The sequence below is a fragment of the Ostrinia furnacalis genome, unplaced genomic scaffold (genome assembly GCF_004193835.3).
Source record: "Ostrinia furnacalis isolate ACB-3 unplaced genomic scaffold, ASM419383v2 OfSCF0273, whole genome shotgun sequence".
In the NCBI taxonomy this organism is placed as follows: Eukaryota; Metazoa; Arthropoda; class Insecta; order Lepidoptera; family Crambidae; genus Ostrinia; species Ostrinia furnacalis.
This window is the reverse complement of record NW_021130512.1, coordinates 95,749-120,483: the sequence shown is the minus strand read 5'-3', so window position 1 is coordinate 120,483 and position 24,735 is coordinate 95,749. Positions and strand designations below refer to the sequence as shown.

Genomic DNA, 24,735 nt, shown 5'->3' with positions numbered 1-24,735 from the left:
CCGGACATTTTACCCTAAAAACCTTACCACCATGAGTGAGTACTATCATCATCGGTTGCTAACCAACAACCAACATCCTGATGCGTGCGCTTCATATTATTCTGTGGCTCGACTTTCGCAACCAAATAAAAAGCCTAACTAAAGCCGGACAAGCCGGACAACACAATATTTGGCCGGACACGACCGTAAAAAGCCAAACATGTCCGGCTAAAGCCGGACACCTGGCAACCCTACTCGCGAGGGCATCGCAGTCTACGTTATCTGGAACGCGACAATTTTATAATTGAACGGGTCCAATGGTTCTCAATGAGGTCTGAAAGGCACCAGTAGGCACCGATAACACATTTAGCAGAATATTTTGTCAATGAAAAATTTCTTGGGGTGACAACGATGAAAATTGCAGTTCAATCAATTCAATCTTTCAGTACAGCAGTAGCTGTCTGTCCATTTAAAGATACATATTATTTGAATGGATTACTTATTTAAATTAGAAAAGTAAGAGATTTTAAAATATGATTCCATGATTGATCATGGAATACTCGTGAAAAAACCAATGAAAAAACTGCTGAAAACAGATTTTTCTGAAAACGTTTGAGAACCATTCGTATTTATGGAAAACAGTTCTCGAATCTCGATGAAAAATACAAAAGCAATTCCCACGAAACCGTCAATTGGGAATGGGATTCGACACGTCAGCGCCACGTCGACTCCGATTCAACCAATTTTATTTATACTTGAATCTTTGATAGTTAGTTGTGTAGGTACGCTTTTTGCATTAAACAACTGTTTTGATTACACCAGCTCGAGATTTTAGCTGTTTGTTTGCAATTTAAAAGTATTTGCAAGATCATTGAACCTACAATCTGGAAATAAATTGACTGTGTAAAGTTGCTCGTATGCCAAGATGCAGGAAACGTAGCATGAAGTAAATCGGCCAAGTTGTATCAAATGGGCTGCGTCGGCTGATTTTAAGGCTAAAATATCTGTTAGCCTATTTTCTATATTTTATGACTCGTTTAATTTTGAAACAACTACCCACGTGCGCTTGAGTCGACTCTCAGTATTCCTCCCTTTTGAATATTTGGAATGACTTTACACTTTTAAATCTGAAAAATTACAAATATTTCTATATCTTATCATCAACCTGTCTAATTCGTGATTTATTAATTGAAAATCTTAGTTATCATCGTGTTTTGAGTGGTAATTACAGCAGATAAATAGAATAAATTGGAAAAACAGCTTTTAACTTGTTGATTCCGAATACCGATACAGGAATTACATGGTTATTCGTCATTCCTATTAACTCACTGTCATTTTAATGTATGTTAATTGCAAAAAGTAAAATATTGTTGTTTGTATGTCTCACTACAAAAAAAAAATTCTTCCAAATTTTTTCTAAAGATCATTTTTTAAGGTAGAGAACTAGAGGTATTATTTTTACCCACTGCAGTCGTTAGATGCAGTGCATTGTTACTTAATACCTACCTAACCTTGACTGTTACTTTGTATTACATAACAAAATCATCATTGTTGTCGTGAACTATAATGACAAACTGTACAGCGTTATATTGATACTGAAAAAGCTATCATCCTTATCGGCAAGCAGTTTCTCCTTAATTACCACCATGTGTGTTACAAGTATTTTATTTACTCTGAGGAAATATTTATCAACTATTCGCATTCGTAATTTTTAAAATTGAATAGACTAGTTTTAATAGTTTTCTCCTAAGAGTGCAGATGCGATGCGATAATGCGGTCAATGCCGAAATGACCTTGATCTCCCCCGAGCGACACAGTTGCCGTGAAGGCCTTGAAACTGTATGAATTGGTAGTGTTGGGACATAGAGCCCATCTTGGCTTGTAGAGAACTTCTTCCTTGGCTGCATCATCCATAACGTAGCAAATCAGTAACAGCGCTTGGTCCCTTTCCATCTATAAGCACTTACCTCGTCTAGTTAGTTAAACAAATTATATATCCGCTGCTAATAAAGCACCGTGCTCCTTCGTGATAGCGTCGTTTGCTCCTGCGCAGTTTCCTCGGCCTAGCGATACTGTAATTGTGCCATTGTATTGTGATCACCGATTATACCTAAAGACTACATTTGTTCAGCACTTATAACAAATCTCTTCATCTTCAGTATTTGTTATTCTAATACCGATCTGAATTCCAGTCAAGTGAAGTAATTGTGATCAAGATATTCCTTTATTATAGCCTTACAAAGGTGGGATAGTGGCGATAATAAAAATAATAAGTGTTTTGTAAACTATCTAGTCGTTAGGTGTAGAAAATCTAACTAAACAATAAAATCTTTCAAGTCCAAAAGTAGCTCTAAGTGTCAGTCAAATTCAATTAATTAAGGAATATTCATGCTAATTTCGAAAGATGCAAAGAAATTGCATGATGACAGTTCTTGTCTTCTATCTTAAAATGGCTTCCATTTGTCCTGGATGTAAGATGGAACAAGTAAACTGTTTATTATTATTAAATTCTTATGTAAATTATATTGACTACGTCTTATTTTCCCGTCTAAGTTATAATAGAGGAAAACTAAAAGTTCACGGAGCTCATCAATATTCCGAGAACGTCTCACCTCTCACGTGATCATACAGTGGCAGCATTGCTTTATGATCAAAGAGTTTTTAATCTTTATTGCTACAGTTAGTTGAAGAAACATAATCCGCAGTATAAATTGCGCACGCTTTTACAACCTTTTAAGTTACCACGCAGTATTATTGCGTTCTATTACCCATTATACGACAGCTATGCAACCATTTTATCGGCTTTTTTCTTTACGTGTGGTATTTTTAAATCTGTAAATTTATCAGCATCGATAGTGTTATTGTCTGTGACAACTAGATCTCTTCTATTACCCATTATACAACAGTATTCACCGTACAAACGTTTTATTCGGTTTCTTACATAATGTGTGTTAATTTTAAAGACTTTAAACAAATCAGTCAATTTAACATCATCTACGTATTCTACTGAATGAAGCTCTTAATCCCCACATTCTCTGCCAAACGCTTTCTCACATGCGGTCCAAGACAATGCACGTCATTTCCCATACACAAGATGTTTACTGGACTATTGTTAGAACTGATTCACATCTAGGAATCTGTGCGTCCATAATTTTCAGAAGCATCTGTCGCTTGCTTGTTGTATATAAAATTAATCGGTGTAAACGACAGTGTATTAGCCAAGTTAGCATTCCAATATCCTAACATCAGGCTACCCATTTTTGTTGCAAATTCGCTCTTATTACAACTGCACAAGAACCCACAGTGGTTACGTTGATGTGCCGTCGTCTGTACAAAGTGTACGTATTTTTCTATACTCACTACGGCCTACGATTAATATAAATTGGAGCCTAATTCTGATTAAAATTTTTGGGATATCACGAATTTTCTAAAATAGCTTTTCGTCATTTACAGATTGATGATTATACATGGTATTATTATAACCGTTTATACATTTCACAATCAAATTATACTTTTAGGGAGGTTTTTAGAATAAATCACGGCCTTTGTATCGTCATTTTGATTTGCGAACTTGGCTGGAACACTGCTGTGTTCCTAGCTAACAGGTATGTCTTATAAATTATCAGCTGATCACATAAATTCAAATCAGAACATCTGCGCTACAACATCCGACTGTTGAATTTATTTAACTACATTTTGATTGGAGGATTGTTGAAGCTGGCTTTACAATAGTTTATAACTTACAATGAGAAAATAACACTTCAGTTTTATAAGAATTGTCATTCTGATTGCAGCATTTATGTCGTTTTGTGTCGCTATCAGGATTATTATTTGTCATTTTCTATGAATGGATTGGATGCGCATGCAGGAAATGCATGTTCGAGACATGTTAAAAGATAATTTGTATGTCAACACTCATTTTATCACATTTTTACAAGTTGACCAACCTATTAGCGTGTATTATCTACATGTTTATACAGTTGGTTTATTTTAAGATTTTAAGTACGAATATTTATGTACTCGAAGCAAATTGGCTTCATCATTTTAATCACCCGCACTCGTAAAAGCTTTTTAACTACGGTACGGTGTACGGTCCAGCAGATCATTAAACATTTAGTACCTTTTGTGTATTTCACTCGGCATGGGGCACACTGCTGAAAACCAGCGTCGTGGCCTTCCTCACCGTGGGCCACGGCATATTATGCTGAGTGGGGTCCCATTGCGATGGGCATCCGTTGCGATAGGGTGGCACTGCTCAGTTCACTTTTTCATTCCTTGTTGTTTTATGTGCTATTTCTGTCTTTTTGTCATATACCTTTTCTGTCCTTAAGTATGTGATGTTCATCGTAATAAATGTTTCTTTCTTTTTTGTCTTCTGTGACAATAAGGTTTTATTGAAAAGCATTATCTTAACCAACTGTAGAGCAATTTTTCCACGTTGTTAAGTAGCTGTATCCATATAAGCTATATTATAAGTTTTCAAGCTCCATAGGAGAGATTAGATTACGAAGCCTTGTTGGCCGGCGCCACCACACGGCGCCTATCACGCGTCTACTTCGTGATGGTACTTTTATTAAGTCTTAGTTAGATTATTACAATACTGTATCGGAGTCCTTTTACGTCTCTAAGTGACGCGAAGACATTTACGGCACACCTATTGACGACTCGTTACATTGTTGAATTGGTCATTTGACTGTAAATTCATTTATTTAAAATTTAAATCATAACCCTATATTTGTGGTCACCATGGTAAACTTTGATAGTACCACAGTACAAGAACTCATCGACCCCAGTCTTCGGTCACTGACAATATTTATTACTCAGTTACTTTATGCTGTAAAAATATTTTAAATACCTACCTAAACATTATTTATCATTCATTGACGTTATTGTGTCTACATTTTTCCATTCCAAACATTGTCACTATCCAAAATTATCTTGTAGTATTGTAAAACAATATGCAGTGTTTATGAAACGCAAAAAAATATGTTGTTTTGTACGATCCGATCACAGTATCAATGCGTGATTTTCTTAACGCAGGCTGATCAATGATCATCCGTGTTATCCGTGTACGATATTGGACTATTTTAAAGAATTAACAAGTTTTAAATTGTAGCAGTAGCAAATTTATAGCCACTTCTAGCACAAAATCGTACAATTTATTGGTGTTTGTCTGAATACTTGGCTTCGTGCTGTCAAAATGTTAGAATCGTAATGTAGCGCTTAAATTGCAATTTGCAGCACATTAACTCCGGCTGTTTTACCAGAGGCTTAATCATTTGAAGATTAGCTACGAAATCTATCCCGTGAAACCGTATCTGTTTTTTGTGGTTTTCCTGCTTTAACACACTTGGTAGATTTATTTTCCTTAAAGCGCTACGCTGTTGCTACTAGCTTGCTACCTATTACTATGCAAATGTATCTATGCTTAGATGTTACAATTTCGTCCACCAGTTCAATTAAAGAAGACCTTCGTATTCAGGGCCGTCTTTAACCTACTAGGGGCCGTGGGCACATAAGAATCAAGGGAGGCCCTTCTAATCTGGAATAAGATCTTTTATGAGAACAGACGGGGCCTCCTCGATCGCGGGGCCCTGGGCACGCGCCCAGAGTGCCCCGTGGGAAACGGGACTATTCCCACCTCTCGTTCCCACCACTGCAACTCCTGTGTAGCCAGGATCTACAACTTGACCGCCACAAAAACCCAACCAATGAAGGTTAAGTTTGTCCCGGGGGAAAGTTAAACTGTTATTGGACCCGCAACGAAATTAATCAGAGGAACGTAGGAGGAGTTCGAAATTAAGGTTCGACTACCCTCCATTGCAAAGCGGATGACAGGTGACAAAAAAAGGTTTAAAACCTTTAAGAAAAGAAAAAAGTGTGAAAGAGGGGCCTGTTACAGTTCGGGACATACCGATATACTCCGGTAGTTTCTGAAAATGACACCACGGTAGAGTCATGCGTTTACAGCGTGTATTGCATTTGCCCCAATTACAAGATCATAAAGATTAGATAACGCTAAGCCAGGGAGGGTCATCGTCTTACAAATCTCATAGATATCCCAATTTTATCAGATAGCGTTAGTTTCATGCTTTTTGAACGTGATAATTAAATATGAATATTAGATAGAGAGAAACGAAATATGTTTGTCTTTGCGTTTCGTAATAGAAATTATGTGTACGTAAAACTTCTACATGTATCTGTGAGGGAGGACCTTCTAGAGTGGTTATTTATTTAGTTATTTAAGACGCAAAACAGATTACAATTAAGATATCCAAATTCATATTTTGTGTTATTTGTACAATAAATCATTAAAATGATGTAAACCCTGGTCTTTTTAATATAAATACATACATTTACTATTCCCAATTTACATAGGCAAATTAATATGAAAATAGAAAAAGTCTCCTATCTACGCCTATCGGAGCGGGAAAACGCTGCTTATATTTTCCATTGGTTCCTGATATTATTGATTTATTGTGTCTGCGTACGCATGTCGGCGTACTAATTGAATTAGCTAGGATAGGACCAAACGGAATGAGAATATTCCTGTGTGCTATTTTTGGTATCTACGCACCTATTCAAAAATGGGGGGCCGAAAGTCCCCTAAGTGATTTAGCAATTTGGCACAGCCGGTTGCTCTTGATTTAATCCTAGAGACGTTAGTAAACATTTTATGCGATGTGATGGCGGTTTGGTTGCTAGTTGTCTACATTTAGATGGTGAAAGATGGATGAACGAACTACCCAATTAATACCCTACAAAAATACCGTCAATTAAATTGACGTTATTTTTATAGGGTATTAATTGGGTAGTTCGTCAATTTCGATATCTGAAAATCTTAAAATGGATATTGGAACAGAAGAAAGATAACAGAATGGATAACAGTACAAAAAATACTAGACGTTGGAATAAACTGAGCCACAAAATATCTAGAAGAACGAAATATGCGCGCCAGTATTCTTTGGCGACATCGGCATGTCAGGGGCCAGCCAGGCCCCCCTGAAAAATAATTCTAGACAAGTACGCCAATGTTGGTGATCAGCAAATGACAGAATGTTGATCTATCCTTTTTAAGGCAATAAAAAACTGCGTGTTATAAAACATCGGTGAATTTATTTGATGCTAGATTGGTGTTCGCAAGTGATCGCTGGAGGGCAAGCACGTGCTGCGTACTTATCTCGACATAATCGACAAAACAAGTATCCATAAAGTATAAAGGAAGAGCCATAAAGGAACAACTACGGCTCACGCTATCTAATCGCGATAATACTACAAGCGATTGATAAGATACAGGTTCAATGCAGTTACATATCTGCACATAAACATATTATTATCATATCGCACGCCGACATCTAGACTTACGATCTGTCTGTCTACGCATGTTTTATGACAAAATCTGCTGCCCTTCTTCCCACAAAACTGCCGAGAGCGAAGTGTCTTCGTGGTGTATTTGTATAGCCGGGCTAGGATGCGCGCCGTGATAAAATACTTATAGATAATTTTAGACGACAAACGTATGGATTTATCACATAAAATCGATAAATTAACGTGATAAAGCTTAACGCGGCGCGCATTCTAGGCCTACTGCAGTATCTAAAAAAATTTTAGCTTTCATATTTTACATTATCTGTCACTGCGAAGCAAGTGGATTTTCAAATTGTAATGAGCAGTGTTTATTTTTAATGTCTCTACATCGCTTCTCTCATGTCTGCTACTTATCAGTGCGTTGATAGATCTGTTGTTGTAGGACTACGCCCACGCAGAAAAATCTATGCTTTCTTACTAATTACGAGTAAACAACATTCCTATCTTCTCTGGTCTTCCACTAGGAAGACCGCCGTCCTGGTGAAGGTCGCGAGAAACGCCTGGATGCGAGAACCACAGGACTTGTATGTTTTCCAAAAAAAGAAAAAAAATGGGGGCGTGGCATGGCGGTTGACGTCTTAATTCTGAAAAGTTGAAAAGGAAGTAGTATTTATTTTAGTCTTGTCTGTCAATAGTCGTAACGCTACACGATACACTGCGCTGATTGATTTGTTGTTGCCGGCGACGCGCTAGGCGCCATCGATCGTTGGCGTCTGCCTAATTGTTTGGATCTTATACAATAACGAGTTCAATCAATTGCATTCAGTTGTGAACCACGCCCTCTGTTACACGCCCACGCTCTCAATTAATTTATTGATCAACTATTTTATTTAAGAAGAGGACTTGTATATCATTGACAGATATGAGAAATCTAAATTTTGATATTTAGAGAAATATTTCATGGTGCGTAGCCATAGAGAGCAGGTTGTTTTCTTCTAGAACTTCTCCTATAGTATCATTACTTGTACAGCTTGTACTCATTATCTTGATTGGCATAATTTAGTACATCTTGATGTAAGAATAATACGGTGAATGTCCTAGAAACAGTTAAACTTTATCTTGTTTTATTCTTTACTCAAGAACATTTCGTAATATTCAGGTCACTAAGGACTGGTAGAGATGGATATTACTTACAACCAGGGCTACACTCTTTATTGTTTACAATATCTATACATATTGAGGGATTAAATTACGATTTTTACATAACTTTTGTATTAATGGTATTAGTTGTTTCCATATTTAGGTCAAAAGACGGCCGTTACAGATAACCTGTAATTACAGGGTCATTTGGGTCATTTGTATCGATTTGAGACTTGTCTCTTTTGTCGGCAAACAATTTTAAAATTACAACATAAATAGCTTCATAACTTTTATATGAAGTTTGGAGCTGAGCCTAATGTGTATTTTTCGGCCAAATCGTTTCCCTTAGCAGTAATAATTGCCCATAAATGTGGATAGGATCTCTTGCACTGTTAATGCCAAAATAATACTAGACAGCAGACAGAACAGACAATGGGTCTACGTGCGTTTATCTTCCATTTATAAAAATGTTGCGCAATAAATGATTTATTATAATGTCAAAAGAATTGTTTTTATACTTCGATGAACACGGATGATGTAAATAAACGCATTTTATAAATAACAAATAGTGATCTTAGGTGTATTTAATGCCATTGTTTATACACGGCAACATAATGCCTATTGATGGTTGACATAATGATCGTGTACTTCATCATAAATGATGCAAAAAGATTGCTTTATTTAGCACTTGAATAAATATTTTCAACAAACTGCATTGACGTCATGGAGAGTTCCTTAGGTCTTCGTCTTATAAGTAGTTTTGATAAGAAGTATGTGGCTTTCTCCAGCAAGATGGTATACCAAAGTTACTGTCAGCTTGAAAGAATAGTAGGAGTATAGAGTAGGTGGAATCTTTCACGAATGCTACTCTATAGGTGGATCTTCTATAGTGATAGGTTAAACTACATATAGTATGCTAGTGTAACTCTATTTTGTCCCTGTCACTAATTATCAACCTATAACAGTCCAGTGCTAAACATAGGGCTCCCGCAATACGCACCATTTTACCACCTTCAGCTTGTCACATCCAGCTCCTGCCCACAACTTTTCGCAGTCACTCCACTTAGAGTGTTTTCTACACTACGCTTGCCGAGCTTGCAATAAAATAAAGATTTAAAGACCTGACTGAATCCTAGACTCAAAAATGTTTATATAAATGACTAGCTAGCTATACATTTAGACCTAACAGACTCTGAATTGTTGTCTCGTTACATACATAGCACCCTAAGTTCAGCGTCCCGCGTTGTAAATATCCCGATCCGTCGCTGGCGCGGCTCCAGGTGCATTCCGAGACAGTCACACTGGCGCCCTGCAGTAAACAGATTAGGAGACGCGTTGTGTCACCCTCCCATAATCATGATCAAGTCACGTCAGCTAGACAGGCCTCTCCTGACTGTCTGAAAAAGTTGATTCCATGTTCCATAGAAGCCACGATAGCCGAACAACGGTGAAAGGGTCGGACTAGCCGGCTCGTGATCCGGGGAACGCGGGTTCGCCGCCGCCGCTCGACTATTGTGGTGAGCTCACTCATGATACAAGCATATTTAGCGTAGTACGAGGGGCTAACGGGAATAATGTTTAAAAAAAATGCGGTAGAGCTACATCAGACGCCGAAGATCTCTCCCATCCGATTCTTTAGTGACATACGAGTAGGTGTGAATTCATCGCTAAAGGTGATTCGATCTTATTTTCAATGCTGAAGATGCCTCAGCCGGTGTGTGCTCGCCTTTTTCTATTACAATATTATTTTCGTTGATCTTCGTTACCCTTCACAAAGCAAATAGTTACCGTTTTCGTGGGTTTAAGAAATCTTTTCCAGACAACCTTCAAGTAAGTAGGTACAGACACAGTTAATTAATATGACTATTTGATTGTCAAAGAGATTTAATCACAGCTTCTGACAAATTTTATCTTTATTGTTATTTGCATATGCACACGCGCTGTAATACTTACTGGTGGTTATCTTGTAACTACTAGTATACTCGTATGGTAAATAAATAAGCGACTATAGTTTATTGTCACACGCCTAACCTTGGATTATATTTACATGTAGCTGTAATTAACATTATCTGGTGTATAAGATAAAATACTTATGTTAATGCCCCATATACACTTATGCTAGGGCTACAATCGCAAATAATAATAATAACAATTAAAAACAGAAACCAGTATTTTAATTTAAATTGTGTTAAAGACTGTTTTAGTTTGGACTTGTCTGAGTATATCCTTTGGATGCATTAAAGACTACTCAGCAAGTTATTTGTATAAACTTTGGCCGTTACATTGTTTTCAGCAAACTTTTCCGTTTCAGGAACAGTGACAATAGCGTCATAACATGTTTATTATGCCTGTTGTTTGCACTATTAATAAAGGGACATTTTATTTTTAAATCAATGTGACTTCCACCAATATCGTCTCATTAGCGTATTTATAGGGTGTGTACTAAATAAAATTAAATGATTGTTTATCTAATAGCTCTCCCATTCACTTCTTATCGACGGATGTTGTTGAACCGATAATTGTACTGTCAGGTCCCACGACGGTTTCTTGGTACGCTGGTGGTACGTTCCTCGAATCGAAAAACAATTGTAGAGCAGTGGAGTTAGTGTTTTAAGTTACTTTGTTCTTTTGATCGGGTAATATGTACTGCTGTAATGTTTCTTCCGGACTAACTGAAAATTTTCCACTGCGGCATCCAATGAGTACCATTTTTTATTTTCTTTTTCTACGTTGTAATTGAAACGGAAGACTTTAATTATGAAGATTAATCTCATTTCAAAAGATCCAAGCCTGAGTGAGGGGGAAATATTGAAATTTTGAAAGGGTCGTATTTGTGAATTAATTGAAATTTTGAGCGCTGTGCCAGAATACGAAATGAATCACGATTCTCATAAGCGATATAATGTATTAACGATGTATTTTTATGACACAAATAAAACAAAACCGCGTTACATCCGCAGTTTGTGGTCTGGTGTACATTCGACAGCACATCAAATTGAACATGTAGCATCTTATGTAGTCGTAATAGGCTTTATTTTGCATCAAAATACTTATACATATAAATCTGAATACGTCAATATGCCACGTGAGCAGACGATGGGGTTCCTTCCTCAGAGGAACTTGCTAGCTCTCGTGAAAATTAATCTTTCGGAATGAATTTAAATTAAACCGAAACTCAACCGCGTTAAGTTAGTGGAAAATAGCAATGCGTGCGGGCGGAAAGCATTAATCGCGTGCGGCAGTGGCTTACTGGCCGCAAAATAAAAAGTTAAGTAATTAAAAAATTACACTTTAAGAAAATCGATAAGAACTTTATCTCCAACTTAAGCAGCCATTATGATGGCAATAGGCAACCCTAGCTGACGACAGACTCGTAGAATCGAGACGTAAAAGACCCTATGCCAGTCTACACTGATGCAGTTTCCACAAACGGCTTCTTGATTTGTGGTCTAGAAAACAAAAAGCTGTCGCAAAATCTCCCAAACTGCATGGCAACATCACAACAGCGTCGTTATGACGTCGCACGAATACTGTAATCGGTTACGCCTTTGACGTCACGTTACGTATCACAGACTAGCTTTGTGACTCCCAAGTCCCAAAGTAACAGCTTTGAATCATTTATTACCCTGCATGTAACATGCTAGAGTCGTGGAATACTTTGCCAAGGACAACAATTTATGTCTGCTAGAGCGACCATTTCTGTGATTATGAGTTGTTCAGACGTATAGATTTTGTATACCAAGAGTAAATTAACGTAACTTTTTGCCAATTCTAATTTTCTATTATTCTTTTATTCTTTCTTTCTACTATTCTTGGATAGTTAATATTAACTAGTTTATCTGTGATATTACCTACCTACACCATACTCCTAGGGGAATTATTTCAATCCAACGTCTAATGTGTACAGAAGAATGCGCTCATTGATATCTAAAACGTTTACTATAGAAACGATATTGTTATCACAGTACACTTAATCTGAAAACTTTCCATACACAACGCTCCCACCAGATAGTGGAAGGCAACTGCGTTTCACCTGAATTATCTCTGAATTTATTAATAACACGCTAATTAATGATCCTCTGATACTCTTTGAAGTTGGACTCTATTTTAGCCAGAAATAATGCTTAAATTAATTCATAAACCCGGTTTCAGAACTGAAATTTTTGGCTTAAGCATGCTCATCTTCTGATCAAGTATCAACTTTTCATATTAAATTCATCCTTTAATGAATGATGAGCACGATCAAGCTGGAAATCTCAATTCAGAACCCGGGCCATGGTCTCACAATGGAAGTAAAAAAAATCAAGTACATTACGTGTTGTACAATGAACTTTCTGTTATCGTTTGACTCCTTCAAAAAGACTCACCGAAACGCAATATGTACTACGCCAAAATTAACATTAACAGTTGCAGTTGATATGCTGGATTCCTGGCTTGAATTAAATTCTCAAATTAAACTTTAAACTTTAGTCGACTACGCTTCCACGCAATCTATGCACATGTCGTGGCAGCTTTTAATTGAGGCTACATAAACATGTATTGATTTCAATGTTTCTTTACATTTCATTGTGTATGTCTTGTTAGCTGTCCTTATATAAATAAATACTGATTCTACTCGTACTTGCATCATCCCAGAGTGCAATTTTTCACCTTGCAAATCGTTATCGCAACCAGTTGCAGTGGAAGACTACTAAATGTGTCTGTCGCCTCCAGCCAAGTCTAATAAGTATCGTGTTATCCTCCCATTCATTCAATACCCTCCTACTCACCGAGGAATTCAATAATGCGGCACTTATCCATATACTAACTTTATACACACAATCGCAAAAGGATGCAAACTATTTTTAACCTTACTCCCAGTAAACAAGCTTGTTTTTCTCTTTTGAAGGTGACAGTACCTACATAGCCTATTGCGTCATACCAATTTCCAAATTTTTCCGTAGGAATTTTTCTTTATGCCTACTCAGAATCGTCTAGACGGGTTCACCCTTAAACAAGGTGAAGCCATTACAGAAACACGAATTCATGCAAAACAAATTAGAGCCGTAATTAAGGTATATTCAAAGAATATCAGATTCGTAAACCCTATTAACTGAAAATTATGTAACTTGTTTATACCTTCAACAATATGCTCCTAAATATCATATTATCATGTGATAATATTTTTCAATTACTGATGAAAATAAATATTGTTATTTAAATATGCGTCCTAGCGATATTTAATGAAAAAGCTTCTACTGTATCTCGAGCCAAACTAAACCAATTAATCTTTAAAGAAAAACTTTTAATTGCAACACCCCCACACACCGCAAAGGCGTTGGTGAAGAGTTTCATTTATTCCTTTGATGCTTGGTTGAGTATCAAATATTCATTTTACGTTCGCGAATCATCAATGTAAGTAAATACGGAGGATCAATTCCATCAAATAGCGATTCGCTTTACAGTTGATACAGCATTTCGCTTTGCTCGATATAAACCTCTTTGGTTACGTAATAATCAGAGGCAGGTAATTTACACAAGGGTTGTCGACGAAATTCACAGTTATAACGTATTATACGACTTTAATGGGAAAAAGTATCGAAAAACCATTATGAAGCTGATGTGCCCATTATTTTGTTAGTTCTTGTGTGAGATTCTGTGGGCGCCTACGGGTTGGTCAATAGCGGATGGATCCGTGACGTCACGGTGCGCGCGCACGCCCTTCTGTGATACTCTGACCTTTAAGATATAACTGGAGTGATAAGGTTTACGCTCTCGTTCAGCTGCAGTTATGACAGACTAGCTAGACGATATTATGATAGATATTACAGAACCGATCGCGAGCGTTGTATGAATTGTGCAAAGCATGCTAGGAACTATAAATATGATGATGGTAATAAAACTGGATATTCTAGTGCAGTAAAACGTTTGCCATGGAATAAAGTACCTAGGTCATAATCGAAACAGTATTGTGTAGGTCTGTGTAGTTAGAATGCTATGAGACACTTGCCTTTGTTAGCTTTTTTCTGAGAATTTAACGCAAAATTTTCTAGAAAGGTTAAAATGATTCCTTGCATTTGAAGAGTCTCTCTAGCTCCCCAATTTATAAGGTAAATCATGGAAACGCGCTAATGTCATGTGCTGGTTGTGTTGTTCACACATTATACCTACTTATTCGATACTCTATCTGTATCTGTACTGTATTGGAAGATCATTGAGGCGGATATGTAAACAATTTTAAAAGCAAAGCCACATTTTTCCGATGTTGCTGCTACAGTAAATGTTTACATTGTACCTACACAAAATGGTAATTTCGGCGAATCTGTTTGGTTGTTGTATGTGCGGCTTAATTCTCGAAGCTCTGTCTATGGTAAACTTACAGATGATTTTCATCCTTTTTCGATCTTAGGAACACAAAAGAGTGTCGCATTTTTTGTTCAGTATGATATGTATTGTAGCTTTTTTGTTAAACAACTTTCTTTAACGTCTAAAATGCATCGTCGATTCGACATAAAGCTAAACTTCTAAGGCCTCAGCCTCGAACTTAGCGGGCAGCGGGGCGGCGGCGGCGGCGGCGCGGGAGCGGCAGGATCTTATGCGTAAAATCAAATAGACCGGTTCTCGAAAACAGCGGCGCGGCAGCGGAGCGGGCAGAGCGCACTCCTTCTTTTGCCCACAATAAATCGAGCGTTAGGAATAAATTTGAATCGAAATAAAATTGTCGCCGTTGTTCAGACATTTCGTTTGCGAATAAAAACAAATATCTCGACAACACAACCCCGAACACAACACTTCGCCGCTAAAGCGCCGCGCGAGCTGCCCGCTTGTTTCGAGAACGGGTCTGCGTTGCCCGCCTAGGGTTGCCAGGTCCAAAATCACAAAAGCCGGACTTTGTGTTTCATTTGGCCGGACATTTTACCCTAAAAGCCGGACATGTGACGGGGGGAGGGGGGGGGGGTGTACAATTAGTGTCAGCTCATGAGTGGGTACTACATCATCGGTTGCTAACCAACATCCTGATGCGTGCGCTTCATATGATTCTGTGGCTCGACTTTCACCTGGCGCGGCAACCAAATAAAAAGCCTAACAAAAGCCGGACAGGCCGGACGAGGCAATATTTGGCCGGACAAGACCCTAAAAAGCCAAACATGTCCGGCTAAAGCCGGACGCCTGGCAACCCTATGCCCGCCCCGCTCCAGCGCCGCCGCCGCTCCCGCCCTGCTGCCCGCTAAGTTCGAGGCTGAGGCCTAAGTACTCTTTAGAAGAAAAGTGTTCACTTGGGAATGAATACTATGGTGATATGGTCCCAAGTCACTACCTTCTCTCTCCGTTGTAACTTACAAAAGCCAGAAACTGAAATTCTTTCTCCTTCCAGGGACTCCCACCAGCTAGACCTGCCTGCCTTCGGGCGCTACGCCACCGGCATCTTCTTCCTCGACAAGCTCCACCACCAGGGCATCGAGAGCAAGTTCCAGGAGTTGGCCGAGAGCATCGGCCTCAAGGTCCTATGCTGGAGGACCGTGCCTACCAACAACTCTACCATTGGTGAGTGCTATGAGATTCTATGAGTGTTACATGTAAGGATGTACACGCTTTATGATCTGTAAACCTGTTAAATGTCGCTTTTTTGTGAAACTTTTTGTGTCTGTTGTTTTAAGTGTTTTATACAAATATCTATATTACAAAATATGAGGTAAAGGTCACAGTAATAAAAAATACAAACCAAAAGCTGAGTTGCACCATCTTTCTTTAACTATAACCAACGTCAGAAGTCTGTCAAACTGTATACAAAAACACCGGTTATGGTTATAAAGCCTGGTCCGTGAGCACGTAGAATCCCGTCCAATGACCCCAAGCTACCCATCCCTATCGCTCGCGCGTAATTATGTTGCTGTCGCGCTCGCACAATCACTGCGGGCGCCCGTCGCACAGTCGCGACAGCAACATAATTACGCGCGAGCGATAGGGATGGGTAGCGTGGGGTCATCAGACGGGATTCTACGTGCTCACGGACCAGGCTTTAGTTACGTTTAAAGCAAGGTGGTGCGACTCAACCTTAGATATGGATATTTTTCGTAATGTCTATCATAAAGCGTATTATACTTGTATGTTCACTAAAGTACATTTTGCAGACTAAATTGTTATTCATTTATTAAGTGTTAAATGTTACTGTAAATTGCATGTAGGGACTGGCATCTTGACGTTAACGTTTCATGCCTTCATGCATTTGTCGGTTTGTGTTCAATAGATCGATTCGTTTGATTGTGATTATAGAAATTGATTTTCCGTTAAAATTGTTTTGATTCGATTTCTTAACAAAAATAAGGTATCGTTTCTCAATTTATGTAATACCTTTTGTATATTTTCTTTTTGTAAAATGATTTTAAATGACATCCACCTTGCTTACCACAATTCGTTTGCCGAATTATTGTAAATGTAGTATACTATCTATACGAGAAACGATACCTGCACCAATATCTTAAAACTGATTAGTCTTTTGTTGCCAACATAACCCGCATAGGTTGCGTAATTCCTAAATACATCCATAGTTGGCTCGCTTCTTCCACGAACTGTTTCGGAGCTGCGACTTGTCTTGCGACTCTCATTACAGGTCGCACGTAGTAGTCGAATGGGTCGTAAATACGCGGTCGCCGCGGTCATGCGATGCTTGGCCATCTGGTTTGTTCAATTCAACACCTTTGGGTACTTTTATGGCGAATCCACTCAATTGTCTATTCAGTCAGCTAAAAAATAAGACCTTTCGATTGACCTATTTCCATTTACGCACTACCAATAATTCACTATTAAATATTGCGTCAACTACATTTAATAGATGATAATGACCTCTCACGAAAAGTTTTCCAGATCGCATTGAATCGATTATTGAGTGGTTTTGCCGTACACTGTTCCCAATTTATCAAAGGAGTGGTCGCTTATGTTCATATTTATGATCTGGTTCTAATAATGTGAACATATTGACATAATTACTCCGTAAACGAGGTTAATACGGTATAATTTTGCATGACACAAACTATAACTCAAGTCTAAATTATGCTTAACTATGATTACAAACGAAAAAAGAAACCGAAAAAAAATGTAATGTTAAATTATACCGTATGCCTATCATATAAGTTCTAAATTTTTGATTTGTCGAAAGACTCCAGATTTTTGATAAATTAGTTTAAATGATTGTATTTTGGTCTCATTAACGTTGCAACACGTAGATGGTAATCACAATTAGAAACTTACCAAACATTGGTTCATATTAGCTTCGAACTGTCATAAATGCTGCCATTTTGCTTGCCAATAGTTTTATGTTTAATGTTTATGATCCATTCCAGTTGGTTTGTTAGCCACAAGGCATTTATGACTTGTAGAAACCAAAATTAGCATTTGTGCCATTTCATAATACCATCCGAGTGTTCATCTTATGTGTATGTCAAGCTTTCTGCGTACTATGGTGTTCACATGACTCGCGATAAAATTTAGAATAAATGAAAAAAATACCAACTGACCTTTTCCGTCAGCTTGGTCTTGATGACAATATTGTGCAAGGAAAACAAATGCTATCAACGCTATCAATATAACGAGATTGCCCGAAAGATGCCTTGAAAAATCTGGCAGGGAATTCCACTCCTTGGCCATTTATGATCCTGAAAGCACCATAGCATGCAGTGACCATTTAAACTCGAAATAAATTAAGTCTAGCCGTAACCACAATAATTACAAGAGGTGAAACTGGTAAAGTTAGTAACGGCCTGTTTTGACTGGCTTTCAGGTCAGGTGGCTCGAAACTCGGAGCCATTTATGCGCCAAGTGTTTGTAACCGGAGATATCGAAGACGAGATACAGCTAGCCCGTCAGGTAAGGCCAGACGAGGGACGCCGACCGAGGGTATGATAATAAGAAGAACGAGTATGAATCCGTAACTATACGTTACTGCTTCAAACTCTGATGTAGTGAGGCATAGGAAAGGTACTTAAGGATTTCTTTTCAGATGCGCGCCGGAGGTCGCGGCGAGTCGGGCAGCGCTACACGTAAATGACCCTATACGATTCCCTTTGTGTTGGCGCGTGGTGCGCGACCGCGAGTGCAACTGCAGTATGTTTCAGGTATTCGTACTGAGGAAACGCGCGTCGCATGAGCTCGTCGTGCCCGGAGCGAGGTTCTACATCTGCAGCTTGTCGCTGAAGACTGTGGTCTACAAGGGATTGCTCACTTCTAATCAGCTATGGGTGAGTTTCGGTTGTTGATATTCCGCATTGATTTGTGAATGTACAGGACACGATAAGATAGAATTGCGGGAAACGTAAGACACAACGTCCAAATAGTTCGCACTCCTGTATTGTCACGTTGTAAATGCTTCTTCAAAATGTCCTATACATTACTAATTATTCTTTGTTATATTTTATAAGAGTTGTACATGTATGCAAAAAAAAAATTCTGTTTATGTGTCCCACTTTAAATAAATCTGTATTGTACCTACTGTGCTCTTGAATATACAAAGCTCTTTGAACAAAAAAATCTGTGTGCAAACATTTGAAATGTATGCTTTGCTAAATGAATTTCAAATTGTATACCTATATCCTATAGTTGAGTAATGAAAGGCGAAGATGCGTGGCCAATTCCGTAGGCATTAAAGACTAAGGCTGAGTTGCACCACCTAACTTTAACAGTAACTATAAGGATAACGGCAAAAGCTGCAGAACTGAGTCTTCCTGACAAGGCATTTATGAAGTTTGTCAAAGAAAGTAAGATGGTGCAACCCAGCCTAATTCAAGCCGTTGTGTGCATTGTTCCTAAATGCGTTGCGTCCGGCAGGAGTACTTCAAGGACCTGACGAACCCGGCGTTCACGACGTACCTGGCGCTGGTCCACACTCGCTTCTCCACCAACACCTTCCCCAGCTGGGAGCGAGCGCATCCTTTGAGGTATGACCACCAGATAACCCTTTATTTATGCCTACGCACAGTCATATACAGGGTGGCCAGGGAGTTGACGTTCAAATCTAAAATGGATTACCCCTATGTATGTTCTACGATTTTGCTTAGTTTAGGAGATAGAGTGAATTTTGTGATTTATCCTAAACTATCACCTATGGTTGGTTTTTAATTTTTTTCTCACTCTGGAAGCTTCTCTAGCGCAAGTAAGTAAAAACAAACTACAAGTGCTCGCCAGAGTGAGAAAAAAATTAAAAACTAAGCAAAGTCGAGGAACATACATGGGGTGATTTAGATACACCTTGATGTAAGGAATCTAAATTTTAGCTTTGAACGTCAACTCCCTAGCCACCCTGTATAAGATTTTAAAGTTATACATGTTCACAGTTATTCATATCCAATGACTCACCGTCATAGATGTGCATACTAGCTCTAGCCCAGCTGCACATAAGTGAAAACACCTAATATTTACCTCGAAGTAGACTTTAACTTAACCTTCAATTTATATTGCTCATGATCACAAACTCCTGCAATCCTTATGCCAAGGCACAAGTGAATAAACAAACATCTTCTCACTGCAAACTTTCTCTACTGTAGATTGTAAATGCGCTACGTAATAGAACATTTTTCATCATTAAAAACTACCAAGATAAGACCATGTTGCGATTCTGGATAAACTGACTAAATCCTGTCATATTATTTCAGAGTGCTTGCCCACAATGGCGAAATAAATACATTACGAGGTAATGTGAACCTGATGAAGGCTCGCGAGGGAGTCATGAAGAGCGAAATCTTTGGAGAAGGTAAGATACAAAAATATTTATTACATCACTATAACTAAACTATAACATGTACCCAAATTCACAATGTTCCTACTTCTCTTCTAGATCTCAAGAAGCTTTACCCAGTCGTGGAGCCGAATCTCTCAGACTCTGGTTCAGCCGACTGCGTACTGGAGTTCCTTCTCCACTGCGGCCAGCGGTCCCTGCCAGAGGCCGTCATGACCATGGTGCCTGAAGCCTGGCAGAACGACCCCACCATGCCCAAGGAGAAGCGAGACTACTACCAGTGGGCCTCGTCCGCTATGGAGCCGTGGGACGGGCCTGCCTTGGTCTCCTTCACCGATGGCCGTTATATTGGTAAGTCTTCCTTACAGCCTCAATATAAATGTATGCTTGAGGTTTGGTGGAACTACCACCAGTTCCTTCTCCACTGCGGACAGAGATCCCTGCCAGAGGCTGTCATGACCATGGTGCCTGAAGCCTAGCAGAACGACCCCACCATGCCCAAAGAGAAGCGAGACTACTACCAGTGGGCCTCGTCCGCTATGGAGCCGTGGGATGGGCCTGCCTTGGTCTCGTTCGCTGATGGGCGCTATATTGGTAAGTCTTCTTTACAGCCTCAATAACTATATGCTTGATGCTTGGTGGAACTACCACCAGTTCCTTCTTCACTGCGGCCAGCGGTCCCTGCCAGAGGCCGTCATGACCATGGTGCCTGAAGCCTGGCAGAACGACCCCACCATGCCCAAAGAGAAGCGAGACTACTACCAGTGGGCCTCGTCCGCTATGGAGCCGTGGGACGGGCCTGCCTTGGTCTCCTTCACCGATGGCCGCTATATTGGTAAGTCTTCGCTATATATGTATGCTTGAGGCTTGGTGGAACTACTACCAGTTCCTTTTCCACTGCGGCCTGAGGTCCCTGCCAGACGCCGTCATGACCATGGTGCCTGAAGCCTGGCAGAACGACCCCACCATGCCTAAAGAGAAGCGAGACTACTACCAGTGGGCCTCGTCCGCTATGGAGCCGTGGGACGGGCCTGCCTTGGTCTCGTTCACTGATGGGCGCTATATTGGTAAGTCTTCTTTACAGCCGAGATAAGATATTGAGGCTTGGTGGAATGATACCACCATGCTCAAAGAGAAGCGAGACTACTACCAGTGGGCCTCGTCCGCTATGGAGCCGTGGGACGGGCCTGCTTTGGTCTCCTTCACTGATGGGCGCTATATTGGTAAGTCTTCCTTACAGCCTCAATAATATGCTTGATGCTTGGTGGAACTACTACCAGTTCCTTCTCCACTGCGGCCAGCGGTCCCTGCCAGAGGCCGTCATGACCATGGTGCCTGAAGCCTGGCAGAACGACCCCACCATGCCCAAAGAGAAGCGAGACTACTACCAGTGGGCCTCGTCCGCTATGGAGCCGTGGGACGGGCCTGCCTTGGTCTCCTTTACCGATGGGCGCTATATTGGTAGGTCTTCCTTACAGCCTTAATATCTATAAGCTTGATGCTTGGTGGAACTGCTACCAGTTCCTTCTCCACTGCGGCCAAAGGTCCCTGCCAGAGGCCGTCATGACCATGGTGCCCGAAGCCTGGCAGAACGACCCCACCATGCCTAAAGAGAAGCGAGACTACTACCAGTGGGCCTCGTCCGCTATGGAGCCGTGGGACGGGCCTGCCTTGGTCTCGTTCACTGATGGGCGCTATATTGGTAAGTCTTCATTACAGCCTCAATAATATGCTTGATGCTTGGTGGAACTACTACCAGTTCCTTCTCCACTGCGGCCAGCGGTCCCTGCCAGAGGCCGTCATGACCATGGTGCCTGAAGCATGGCAGAACGACCCCACCATGCCCAAAGAGAAGCGAGATTACTACCAGTGGGCCTCGTCCGCTATGGAGCCGTGGGACGGGCCTGCCTTGGTCTCCTTTACTGATGGCAGATATATTGGTAAGTCTCTTTTACTGCCTGGTTGAGGCTAGATCGAACGACCTTATTGTTCAATGGATCTGATCTGATCGAGCTGATTAATCGTCGTGGGTCAATTGATAGTTTAACTTTACTCCGGGACGAACTTTACCTTCACTGATTGGGCTTTTATTGGCGATCAAGCAGTGGGAACGAGAGGTGGGAATAGTACTGTTTGTTCAATTTAAAATAATGCTATGGAGCCGTGAGACGGGCCATTGTCTCCTTTACTGATAGACGTTACATTGACAATTTTTCAAGTCAAATTATTCCCCTTTCCTGAAAAGAAGTTACACGGTGATTACTCTATCAGTGATTTTTATTCACTGTTACCGATTCCTTGGTGTCTTTCTAGCGGCAAACAAAGACCTAAATAACGTATCAACGTCATTTCAGGTGCCATACTGGACAGGAACGGTCTGCGTCCGTCCCGCTTCTACGTGACAAGCGAGAATATTCTCGTCATGGCGTCTGAAGTCGGCGTGTATGACGTCGACCCGGAGAAAGTAATTTTGAAGGTAAGGACAATTATTTTGACATTACAGCTACACATCTCCCTTAGTGGCCTCTTTATACAGGGTGTCCCAGAATGGGTGAATCAAACTGATAGGGGAGGTAGCTCTACTAATGTTTACAGATTTTCAAAAGTTTGTTTACAGATAAACGAAGCGATCATGTACAATTAATATTAGTAAGAAAAAAGTACAAATAAACTCCAAACGCAGCAATTATAGCCAGGCAAAGCTGATTTATTTTCACTTTTTCAAGTATTTTTTTATTTTTATTTTTTTTTCATTTTTTTGGGATAGTACATTAGTAGAGCTACCTCCCCTATCAGTTTGATTCACCCATTCTGGAACACCCTGCATAAATACGGGAAGAGTTGGGGTGGTCCTTTTCTACACTGCTGGAACCACACGGCTCACAATGTAGGCTAAATCCGCCAGTTGCTGGTAAATAAAATAATGTTTTCATTCTGCAGTGCGAGATTACTATGGCCTTATGATGATGATAATGTATCTCTAATAACTATATTTGACGTTTTCACTGCTTGACCACTAGACCAGTGGTTCCCAAATTTGTCTGGGCTACGACTATCTAATACAGTTCCCAAACTCGGGACCCACCTATAGGAAATTTCGCCCGCTGCCCAGCGGTTGGATGGGTAGGGTGGTGTGTCGTTCTACAGGCAGGGCCCAGTCAATATTCGCTCGCGACCCACCACTTCCACCTCTAGACCAATTTTAATGAATATGTTACGGTCAAAGTGATAAATGTGAAAATTATGAATAATCGCCGGTTATTATGAATAATTACCTCATGATTTGGTAAATGTGATTAAAATGAGGTCATTTATGTGTGTATAAAACTAAATAGGCGGCTTAGGGGTGGCCCAAGGGCCACCCCCGCCGCACCTTAACCTATTTTTCACTTTAAATCAAAACATTATGTTATAGGCATCATGGAAAAGTAATATTATGCAAGAAACATTCCAAACTCATTATACCAAATTATATTAATATATGATATCAAAACGTTCAAAAGTTTGGCTGTACACGAACACGTACACAAGATGTTGTTCTCTTTTATGAAATTTGTTAGTACTAAGGTTGAATTATTAAATAATCACTGTTAAATGTGATTAATTTATCACTTTCACCGCGACTGTCGGGAATTATTCATAATAACCGGTTATTATTAATAATTTTCAATTTATCACATTAACCGTAACAAATATATTGATTGAGGTATTGTTAGTTGAGATATAGTAATTATAGACATAAAATGTAATAAATATTAATGTTTTCTTCCCCCAGAGCCGTCTGAAGCCCGGCCGTATGTTGCTGGTGGACACAGAAGAGAAGAAAATTATCCAGGATGTCGAGCTGAAGCTGAAGATCGCTCAGAGTCGTCCCCATTCCAAGTGGTTGAGCGAACAGGTACTGAATACTTGATTGTCTATATAAATTACATGGGAAATGTTCTTGTTCAGGAAGGTAGTTCGCTTGAAAGATCTTGTAAATAAGTTATTGAAACAGAGAGACAGAAACAGATAACTGAAATGTTTCGGTGCTATTACCATTGATTCACTTTGCAATCAAATATAGCTTAGTCTAAGGCTGAGTTGCACCATCTTACATATAACTTTAAACGTCAAAAATGTGTCAAAGTCCATACAAAAAACACCGGTTATCGTCATAGTTACAGTTAAAGTTAGTTGGTGCAACTCAACCTAAGTCTAGCAGTCTAAAGTCTGGTCATAGACAGTTCGGTTCTAATTAACTTGCAAGATCTTTAGTCTATTGACGTGAACGATAAGTCTGTTGGTCTTTATGGTGGTGGTATATTACTGAAATATATCGTATGTATCATCCTTGATATTACATAACAGCACTATTTGAATGACTGAGCATCCAATCTCCCAATTATTACCTATCAAATGAATGCTATTATGTATTTATATTTTATGGACATACACAACATACTTCTCTCTAATACATTTTATCAATTACACACATTTCATACGCATTGACTAACGAAACACACTTTGTTTATTATATTTATCGACACCATTATAATACCAATGTCTCTTTTTCTATGCCGCATTCGATCTGCCGTTGGGATAACAAATATTATTTAAGA

General features: G+C 39.5%; 1 protein-coding gene across 1 annotated transcript in view; it reads left to right on the top strand.

Annotated features, from left to right (window-relative positions):
- Gogat (glutamate synthase) overlaps positions 1–24,735 on the top strand; it is an 80,467-nt gene that overhangs the window by 7,391 nt on the left and 48,341 nt on the right. Inside the window, exons 4-11 of the mRNA XM_028312070.1 lie at positions 15,782–15,951; positions 18,185–18,270; positions 18,519–18,641; positions 19,228–19,337; positions 20,052–20,149; positions 20,234–20,485; positions 22,489–22,610; positions 23,910–24,032. Of these exons, the coding sequence (XP_028167871.1) occupies positions 15,782–15,951; positions 18,185–18,270; positions 18,519–18,641; positions 19,228–19,337; positions 20,052–20,149; positions 20,234–20,485; positions 22,489–22,610; positions 23,910–24,032 (1,084 nt within the window). The remainder of the gene's footprint in view (positions 1–15,781; positions 15,952–18,184; positions 18,271–18,518; positions 18,642–19,227; positions 19,338–20,051; positions 20,150–20,233; positions 20,486–22,488; positions 22,611–23,909; positions 24,033–24,735) is intronic.